The sequence below is a fragment of the Bidens hawaiensis genome, unplaced genomic scaffold (genome assembly GCF_021521415.1).
Source record: "Bidens hawaiensis isolate Kalapana, Puna unplaced genomic scaffold, B.hawaiensis_p1.1 tig00000055_1, whole genome shotgun sequence".
Taxonomy (NCBI): Eukaryota; Viridiplantae; Streptophyta; class Magnoliopsida; order Asterales; family Asteraceae; genus Bidens; species Bidens hawaiensis.
Window position 1 is genome coordinate 2,962,807 of NW_027491016.1, and position 11,309 is coordinate 2,974,115.

Sequence of the window (11,309 nt, forward strand, 5' to 3'; positions counted from 1 at the left end):
AAAAACATGTGAAAAAAAGTGAAGGAAGACCACAAATTTAGAGCAAAAAAAAATTACAGTTTGAGCATTCGATAAAGATATATATAATATATATATGTATATAGGGTTTGGATCAAATATAAATGAAATTAACGTGAAAATCAAGTAGAGTAATTATATATACAAGTAGAGTAATTATGTAATTACTTTATGATGTAATTACATAATTACTCTACTTGATTCTCACGTTTAGTACGTTAATTTAATTTGTATGTTAACTTTCCCATATATATATTAAAAAAATATGGTTTCTCCTATTTCTATTGGTTCAAATACTCATTTCGATTTTCATCAAAGGGACAACATATATATCCTAAATAGACCTTTGATTTCTATAATTATCGAAAGAGTTCATGTTATTCCTCATTCTTTCAATGAAGTATACTGTTTAAAATTTCTTTTAAACAAGGTGAAAGGCACTATATGCTTTGAAAATATTCGTACGGTTGATGGTGATGTTTGTGTCACGTTTCAAGATGCATGTTATAAAAGAGGTGTCTTCTCTTCTCTTAATCATATTGCCGTCTTAAAAAACACATTCAAAAATATCTTATTGTTTAAAGTTGTAAATGTATGTACTTGACGATTTCTATGTTTTTCGCCCGTGTCGTACACGGGTCAATAACCTAGTATACTATTAAAGGTATACCAGATGAAGAATACAAGTAAAACACGTGTTGATATCTTTTAGGTATACCAAGACTTTCATTTATGGGTTACACGAGACAATTCATTAAAGGTAATTTAGTTATGTGAACAACTTTGTAATCAAACTCGGTGGTTTATACTTCAAATCTTGCAGACTCCTTTTGTACATAGATTAATGTGAAGATCTAAGACTACATGCTACAAATATAACGCCTATTCGACTATCTGCTACAATATTGTCTAGCACAACTTGTGGGGACATTTGCTAGTTAATAATTATCCTCAGAATACAAGTGTTTTACTAGTTTTTTTCTTAGAGCGGAAGGGTGCAAGCCATCTGAACCCAAAAGTACCCAAACCACTATCCAATGCCCCACCTCATTTGGCCCCAAAACTAACCAAAATTACTCGACTGCACACCTTTTTTTTAAATAAATATAATATTATTAGCTTTAGAATCCATGTATTACACGAATTGAGTCAATCTTTAAATTGCAATTTATAATATGATGCAAAAAAAATATATATATACAATTAAAAGTAAATGATAAGTACATAAAAGAATTTTTAAATTTACAAAGTTGAAAAAATCAGCTCGACCCATTCCATCTTGTACAAAATATGATAAGTTTAAACTATATACTACCAAACCAGCCCGACCCATACATATTGCCAGCTTTACCAAAAGAAAATAAGCTTATAACATACGTTTACTCTTAGCATATATATTGGTAGTCTTCTCTACTTCCACAAGTGTAGCCCGGGCACGAGACCAACGAAGTGAGGTTCTTGGGCAGTTACAGTTTTATTTGAAGTGCCAGCAAGGCCACACTTACTTTAAAAGACAAAACTGCAGCAGAAGGATCTTGACCGCATGATCCATTATTAAAATTGGATATTTGCTTGTTTTACGGAACCATGGGAAGCAAATCACCTTGTTCGGTAGTTTGGGCTCTCACCATTGACCAAATTACTTCTTTTTTTAGATGAATTCCATCCTAGAGTCCACCCATGACTCATTATATGCATGTACATTTGGAAATTGTTCATTGTGACCAATGCCTACAAGATAGTTAATTTGCCAATTACCTTAATTTACTTGTGAATGGGTTGATTTTAGTTGTTTTTCTTTCTATAAAGGTAAAAAAAATTGATAGAAGAGTGTATAATATAATGGATCATTGAACATTGTAATAATTTTACTTTTAACATAAATAATAAAAAAACACATAAACCATTTTAATATTCATCTCAGACTTGGAAGTGTGTTTTGGGTCAACACAACCCAAAGTCCCAAACCCATTATGACCCTAAGCCATCTTGTGCCTCCCATTATGTCAAGATACATAATATTTTAGAGGGTGTTTGGGATTGCTAATTTAACTCTAAAAGTGTTTTTTTGTCAAAAGTATTTATTGGCTTTTGGCTTTTTGAAAAGGAGTTTTTAAAAAAGTGTTTGGATTAACTTATGTGGTTGGAAAAGTCATAAGCACTTTTTAAAAAATGTTTGGCTTAACTTATTTACATAAAATGACCAAAAAGGGTAAATGGTGGGTAGATTAGTAAAAATCCAATCAAAAAGCCAAAAGCATTTTTGAAAAGCCCCAAATTGGGGCTTTTGAAAAAGTGTTTTTTCAAGCCAATCAAAAAGCCAAAACAAAAGGGCTTTTACATTTGCCAAACACCTTTTTTGCTTATTAGCTTCTTGAAAAAACCAATAAGCCAATAAGTATTTTTCAAACTTAACCCCAAACACCCTCTTAGTTTCTTAATTTACGCAATAATCGGTCGATTCTAGAGACCTAATAACACACAATACAAAACATTAATCCACATAAAAGAATTGAAAACAAATTCCGAACCTTTTTCTTGAGACCACTGGTCGATTTCAGTAATTTGGCCTTCAATCGGTTTTGTAGGAATCATATTGAGCCGTTGATAAAGTATATGATATTGCTTCCCTTCCTCCACTCTCCTATAGACAAAGAGGTAATCGATTAGATAAGATAGGGTGGGAAAACATGATGAAAAACGGTTACAGAATCATAAGATAGAAAGATTTTATACCTGCTTGTAAATTAGATTTCTCGTTAAACTCAAAACGATTACAATAAGTGGCAAACAAATGGGCAAGAAGCTACGCCGTCACCCCCTTTTGAATAATATAACCAATCCTACCAAAAACGAAGATTTGGGACTTAAGAGCCGAACAAGTACTATACACGACACTCTAAACCCTGCTCAGAAAATTCACAGCATTCAGGGTCAGAAAACCAAATGTCTCAAAAGCAAATAGGAGAAACACATGTTGAACCTTGAAAGTTGTTACACAAAATCAGAATGTTAAACCTTGAAGATACCTGGACGATTCGCTATCAGATGCAATCGGCGATAGGTCGGTTCCGTGGAGATGAGAATTAGGTCGATTTCAATTAGGGTTTCACTATTTAAAAAAAGTTGGGTCAAGGATAGCAGCTTAGGATCAGATCCGTCATAGTTAGACGGGAATTTGATAGTGAGAAGGATGTGTCATGACAAGTGTCCTCCAATAATTAATTTTATTACAATAGGGAGATAGATATCTACCTATTCTAATAAAGTAAAATAACTGTGGACACGTGTCAGTTTGTGGTTAAACCTAATAATTTTTTTCCCTCTAAACTAATAACTATGTCATAGATCAATATTTATTCACTTTCCTTTTGCACTCCATTTATATTATATTTATAACATGATTAAATTATTCATTTTCCTTTAAACTTTATTTTATCATATATACTATGCACTTTTATAAAAATAAATATTCTTATAAATTATAAATATATGCTTTAAACTATCCATAGATTTTTTCAGTTAATTTACTAAACTATATAAATGTTAAAATGTAATAATATATACCATTTACTTTCATATATAATAAAGTTTATCATAGTCAGTTTCTCGGTTTTTTTTATCAATGATTGTTTCAGGTTTTTAGTGGGACTTAAATTTCATTGTTACGAGTCAAAAGTTGGTAAATAGATTGTGTGGTACAAGTTAACTGCATTTTGCTCAAAATTTGTTACAACAAAAAGGGGGTAATATGAGTATTTTTAAAAGTTAGAGAATGCAAGTAGATTTATCATCAAATTTGTTACGGGTTAAAAGTTTTAACTTGAAAATGGCAAAAAAATGAAAGTTAGAATTTTAAACGTGATTTAGGTTTCAAGTTTATCTTCAATGACATTTTTGGAATTAATGAGAAAATTCAGGATTTGGCTAATTGACTATTTTTCCCACAACTATTAAAATTTAAGAAAAGACGGCGAGCACTTTTGACATACTACCTCCAAGCCTATCAATGCTCTAACTTTTATCAACTTTGAAACATTTGTGTCAGCATTAACTTTTTCTTTAATGACGAATAAAATGTAGTGTGTGAAACATGTCATACAAAATTATACTCAAGTTAGCAAAACATTCACAAAATTGAACATGCTAACGTGTTATTTTTATGTGTTGTTATTATGGCAAAGTCGAGAAGCCCCCTCAAAATTATAAAATCATTTTCATGGTGTAGCTCAGAACTATTAATGTATGAAAAGTCTTTTTTTAAATTGGTTCATAACCAAAATTCTTTCAATTATATATATTTGATACCGAGAATCAAATTTTTAATAGATAGACCGTTCTCAGGTATGTTTTTGCACTTGTGTTGTTATTATTATTATTATTATTGTTTTTTATTAAGTTCATTTTTTTTGAAAAAGAATCATGTTCTGATATAAATAAAATCAATTTATGTACACATAATATAATATAAGCATAGATGTAATCATTTTTTATATAATGTATGTATTTATTTGCTTTATTTATAACTTTATTATTTGAATCATCTCGTGTGTTACATGGGTTCTAAATCTAGTAAAAACATAAAGAACATTAAAATATAAAAACATAGGTTTCATTAATAAAAAAATACAAAATAACGGAAAAATAGTTAAAGTATTAAATTTAACTACTTTTCGTCCGACCGAATCCAAGATGTTCAAATGTAGATCAAGAATGGAAAATCCTATTAGCAAGATAGTCACGCTTGTATTATCACCTTAAACTTGAAATAGACACATCAACGTTGTTTCATGTATCTCGTTGGTGAATAATGAAGATTGATTGAGAACATCAATGTCGTTGTTTGAATCGACGACACCAAAGCACGCTTGCCAAATCCACAAATCACGTGACACTATTTTTTTGAGTGTGATCGTTGGGTATTGGTGATCACCACTCGTATATTGGCCTCACAAGCTCGTTGGACGCATTCTCCAAACCCGATGTATACAGTCGATGCTTCTGAGACTTCCTAGAAGGTGTGAAACTCATTTTCATTGAGGTCCTAGCAAGCCTAGCTAAATATTCATCGTAAATGTAAAAAACATTGTTAACTGTTGGGTGCAAGCTGGAGAAGCCTCAACATGCATTTCGTAACAACGTGAAACTACCTTTCATCCATCCGTCTAACCCTTCTTGAAACCATTTAAAAATGGCGTTTATATCCACAACAATTTTTAAAAACAATTTACTAGACAACTGAAATCTCGCTTGAAACATCCCTTCATCGTATTTTGGGCTATCGACGAACTCATCTTTCATTAGAACCTTATGTGCCTTTTCACAATCACACCACACACATATTTTTTTTATTGCGTCTTGTCTTAACTTCGGATAGAACGACAATTTTATGAAACTCAATCTCGCTAGAATCAGTTGACTCATAGTTATATTATGTTGGTGGAAAATAACACCACGTTTTATTATGTTGAGTAGCAGTAATTTACAAGAAATATGAATAGAAGTCCCAGAAGAGTAGTAAAACCGATGCAAAAAGTTGATAGAACGGTTAATTTTTTTGCTTTAAAACACAGGTAAATATTTATTTTTAACATCTTACGTTTTCTTTTACCGTTGGGGAATGTTTAAATCACAACTTCATTCACGGGTTAGTAAACCCGATCTCCAATCCGATTCCCAACCCGATGCGCTTGCCGAGGTGTTCCGGAGCGAAGGTGGGCCCGACCACACTTACAAATAAAAAATATCTAGAAGAGAAAACACCATTACCACGTACCCGACCGAAAAATGGATGCCACAAGAACAACTGAAAGCTAACGACCACAATAAAAACAACCAAAAAATCTGAACCTTCGAGAACCCATATAATAATAATAATATAAAGCTAGCTAATTTGGATTCAAGCAGACTAGTGTATCTGATTTGATTTGATTTGATTTGATTTGATTGATTCCTATGGCGAGTGCTATTGAGGCATGGTTCATGGATGATATCCACGACGACCCACAACTTCCTCATCACCGCAATCCTCAAGAGTTTGTTTCACCTCATTACTTAGCAGGTTCGTGTTTTCGATTATTAATTTGCTTGTTGTGCTGTGTAATTATTATTAATTAACTGTGAAGCCAGCTAATTTGAATTGGGGTTTGTGTAGACTTGGGGGTTTTGCACTGGAAGTTGAATCCGGATAAGTATGAGGATGATGAAGAATTGGACAAGATTAGGGCTGACAGAGGCTACAATTACATTGTACTAATTTTATATTTTACACTTGTTAATGATTATCCTTGTTATTCAGTCGTCGGGTCGGATTAAGGTTATGAACTTTTAGGGTCGGTGCTTTTTTGGCCTTGTCGTATCGGTTTTTAGATTTTTTTTAGGGGAGTGTATTGGTACACAGGGCCTAAGCAGTTAATGAGGAAAAATATCGTGAGATACCGGTTATCGCAGTGAGATATCGGTGGGATATAGGTAATTTTAATATCATGTAAAATTCATATGTATAGCAATTTAGCACTAATAATTCAGTATAGTCTCCTACCATTAACAAATTGACCTTTTGCAAATTGTAAAACACTAACAATCGTAGCAAGTAAGAATTGATTAAGACTTAAAACAATAACATTGAACACTAAAAGTTGATAATTAAGACTAAAACACTGATATCGGGAATATCGGTGATATATTGGTCAATATCGTTGATATTATCGGTACTGTTATTCTGACCCGATATTCTGACTTATATATCGCCAAGGGACCGATAACCGATATATCACTGATATCGGTGATATATCGACGATATCGACTGCATAGTTCAGGGCTAGCTTTTCTGTTTATTTGATGTTTATTGCACAATAGTTTTAAACACCATCTCATGTTAAGAGGTATTTTATTGCTATGATATACTTGTAAAAAATGTTTTTATAGCTGAGGGTCTTAGCGGGAGCCGCCTCTTTATTTTCTGGGATAGAGTAAAGGGTTGTACTCGTCACACCCTCCCCAGACCCAACAAATAGCTTGCTGTAAGTTAGATTTTTACTGGGTACATGTGTTTGTTTGTTTTGGTTATTCAGTCATCAATCTTGGATATTAATATATATATAATAAGAACTTTCAAAAATTCAAACAACTAATTATCTGTTTGTTACAACTTATGCATAAACATGGTTTTAGACTTGTATATGTATACACAGTTGCATATATGCACACAAATATTGTTGGGTTTGCCGAGGCTTTGGGCTTTGGTTTGGGTCTGGTACTCTGGTTACGTGAAGACATGTTAGGTTAATAAAGATTGATGACATGGGAGGTTTTGGACCAGCCCAATATTTCTTGATTAGTATTTCGGGCCTGTTTATGTTTTCTTAAGTTTTTTAACCCTAGTTAGGAACTTGTAATTTTATATTTCCCGGCGGCTGTAGACCGTGGACACAGGTCAGCTTAAACCGGACCACATATATTCCCGCGTTCTTTCTTTTCTGCTGCCTTTTTGTGTGTGTGGTGTTTGCAACCAGATTCTAACAAATATAAACACACTCCTGTTTCTAAAACAGTTTAGAAATAATTGCTTAATTATGCTTTGGTAACTTCATTTTGTAGGATCTGCTGGATTTGTGCCCTGAAAAAGTGGAGAATTATGAGCAAAAGCTGAAGAACTTCTACACGGAGCATATTCATGCAGACGAAGAGATACGTTACTGTTTGGAAGAAAGTGGATATTTTGATATCCGGGACAAAGATGACCGCTGGATTCGCGTTTGGATCAAGGCTGGTGATCTTATTATTTTACCAGCAGGGATATACCATCGATTCACTCTCGACACCTCTAATTATATCAAGGTAAAGAATACTAGATGATTACAAAACTATATAATATAATTTCTTAAAGATGATCACATTTCTGCATAAAAATTGTTACTCTTGACCTTGAGTGTTAAAGTCAAACAAACTACTTTGTAACATCAAATCCGATATGAAGTTTACAAGATTTCATGAAATTCAGACATTTTTGAAATTTTTTGGCACGCACCATCACCGACAAAAGCATACGTACCCTAATTGTATATTGACAACATGGTATTTGTGTGCATGTAGTTGATGAGGTTGTTTGTTGGAGAGCCGGTGTGGACCGCGTTTAACAGGCCACAAGAGGAGCATCCCGCAAGGCAAAGCTACAAGATGAACTTTGGTGGGACGCCCGTTAAAGCTCATTGAATATGAAACACACGAAGTCTATGATTATGTATGTATGTAGATGGTCTGGAATTGGTAGTGAAGTTGCTATATCTCATGCTGTATTTGGATCTTGATTGTGAGTTTATATGATACTTCTATAGTTTTATAAGGTTTAAATAGTCGGTGTCGATGATCAATATTGTTATGGGGCGGATCTAGCATCTAGGATTTAAAATGCTTATATTGCATGAAACCGTCATCGGTTTGGTTTCACAGGCTGTCCTTTTTTTTTCTTTTTTTAAATATTTAAGTCGGTTGGGTTAGGAATTTTCAAACCATACCGAGTGGTTTGGTTTACATAACCCAGAACTGGTTAGGAAAAACTGAACCAGACCTTATGATTTCTTGATGCGTAATTGTTTATATTCACTTGTGCCTTTAATTATTTTAAGCTGGACTCTATGCATGGTTAGACTTTGCTTGGTAAAAACCACTACTAATATAGTATGGCTCATGGTTTGATCTAAAAACTTTCAAACCATTACCAATGGTTTGATCCTATTTATCGCTCCCTGAAACTTGCGAAAATTGCCTGTACATAAAATCACATCAGCTGATTGCATACACCGCATAACTAAGATGGATATGATACGTCCAACGCCTCAAAATTGACGGGGAGGGCAACATGTCAAAAGAGGGTAACGGGTCATATATATTTCGACCTTCATCAATATTGTAGTTGATATTGCAATGAGAGCTTAAATATGTAACATGTAATCTTTTGCTTGGAAGTATGCTGACATTTTTGTTTATTTTGTCTTCGATAAATAGATAAGTTTAATGTTTCTGCCGAGTGTACAATTAAGTTTATTTTTCTTTCCTTGGAATGGAATATAATAAAGTGTTGTATATATGTTAAAGGCGGAATCAAGTGACTTTGGAAGGAAGGTTGAGATTACTTATTAAGTGGTTAACTCCTTTCGTGTAACCGAACATATTCCTCTTCGTTTCTTTATAATGGTGTATCAGCGTGTCTGCATTTTCGAACTCAACTTGCTCATTGATCCGAGAAGGATATTAATTTAATGGACTCTTCAATTGGTATGTTTTTTTTTCTTCATTTATCATTCACATTGTAAAATCGTATCTCATACACACACACACACATTAGCTTTTGAACCCGTGTATTACACGAGATTTGTCAAATGATCGAAATTTAGGTATTTAATCATACATAATTTAGGGCTTTTCTTTTGAATTTATAGATTAATTTTAATATTATTACACACACTTCAAATGCTACATATTTAAATTTTATATGTTTTTAAGATTGAAATAATGTTTTAAGATGACATAAAATCAAATATTGGTGATTACCTAAAACATATTAAAGATGTTTTATATGATCAATACGAATGCAAGTTAAATAATGTTTTACAAATTGTAAGTTTAAAAATATTGTATTTATTCAACGAAATTTGAAGTTCACATATAATTAAATATCTATTATAAACATAGGTCACTAATTATTATACGATAATGGTTCGTAAATCATTATTTAACTACTTAAATAATTCACTGTTTGATTTTAAACTTATTCTAGATATTCAATAGTTTATATGCTTTTTAAATAAATCATGGCTAAACTTTCTATATCTAATAGTAAAATTAGATGTAACGGGTTAGTAAAACTTAATGTGAGTTAAATTACATTTAATACATGTTTTTGCATATGGGTTACAACTACTTGGTCATAAACCTATGACTCATGGATAACATGAATTAAGGAGAGTAGAGATTAGAAAAATAGAAAGGAAATTAAAGTTAGGATTGAATGTGGTTAGAACACATCATTATTCTTGTAGGGAATCTGCTATCATCATTATTTTTTTTGTTTGTTAGTATACGTAGATAGGTAGATTGGGCATGCCAATACTTATTACCCGTCGAGTTTGCATGTTTCCTCATGGATATCAAAAAATCTCTATTTATATCCCTATAATTATACATGGTCTCGAAAACCAATGAAACCATGTAAACATGTATGATATCATTTGTGATAATCTTACGAATACCATATAGTACGTGACACATATGGACATGAAATACTATAATTGGTCTCTCATCTATTTTGGTACCCGAATACATCTTCTTACTTGTCTAAAATGTTTTGGGTTTTAGTTTTTCGCTGGAATTTAGATTTTTCTATGGTCATCCCTTTGCACTATTGTCTATCACCACTGCTTATCAAATTAACCAATCAAAATATTTCCATAAAATACAACCATACGCATGTGATCTTTAAGCATAAAGGGAGAATTTCTAGGAACACAACATCTAGTTCCTTGTCTTTCTAAAAATATAAAAACAAACCAATTAATTGTGAAACACAACTCTTTTATTTTTTTCCCCTTTCTGTTCCTTTCTTCTCTTGAAATGAGACTCGGCAACATATCTCAACAATTTACAGAGTCTGCATGTTCAAAATGAACTCGGTGTAGGAAGTGGATCGTTTTTTATTATTAAAATAATAACAAAACTCTCATTATTAGCATGAGAAAATAAATAGTAGCAAACACCATGATACAAAATAAAACAAATAATAAACGTTACATTCAAACTAAGATATTCAAAATTAACAAGCTGTTCTTGTACTCTCCTTGGCTGCAAGAATGAACAAACTAATTTTGGTGGTTGTGGCTGAGTTTTGGTGTTCAACATGAGTTCCTTAAAAGGAATTTCCGCCTCTACTTAGATAACATGTATGCCTCCAAGGGTACAAAAGTCAAAGTAGTATGTATTGTCGGAGAAGGTCACATGCCCAATGTTATACCGTGTAGATTAGTGGATTAGAACTTTGAAAGATGAAGTTAAATTTTAAAGAGTACTCTTCTCTAATTTTGTTTCTTGAATGAAAGAAATATACTAAGGTTTCTTTGATTGGTAGTCAAACTTATGGTTTTCCCTACAATCTACACATAAAATGAACTTCCATGTTCATTATAATATCACGAAACCCTAACATCCATGCCCATTAATCATGCAATAATCAAGATTTAAGTGGCATACTAAGCAGTAATAAAAATGGACTTTTGAGATCTCACGAGAGTATGAGA

The 11,309-nt window shown here is 32.5% G+C and overlaps 1 protein-coding gene across 1 annotated transcript; it reads left to right on the top strand.

Moving 5' to 3' along the window:
- Window positions 1-5,964: 5,964 nt before the first annotated feature.
- LOC143636815 (acireductone dioxygenase 4-like) lies at window positions 5,965-8,328 on the top strand. Its single transcript, XM_077104335.1, has 4 exons — window positions 5,965-6,079; window positions 6,173-6,267; window positions 7,618-7,857; window positions 8,113-8,328. The coding sequence occupies exons 1-4, from the start codon at window positions 5,974-5,976 to the stop codon at window positions 8,230-8,232; spliced, it is 561 nt and encodes a 186-aa protein (XP_076960450.1). The 5' UTR covers window positions 5,965-5,973; the 3' UTR covers window positions 8,233-8,328.
- The last annotated feature ends 2,981 nt before the right edge of the window (window positions 8,329-11,309 follow it).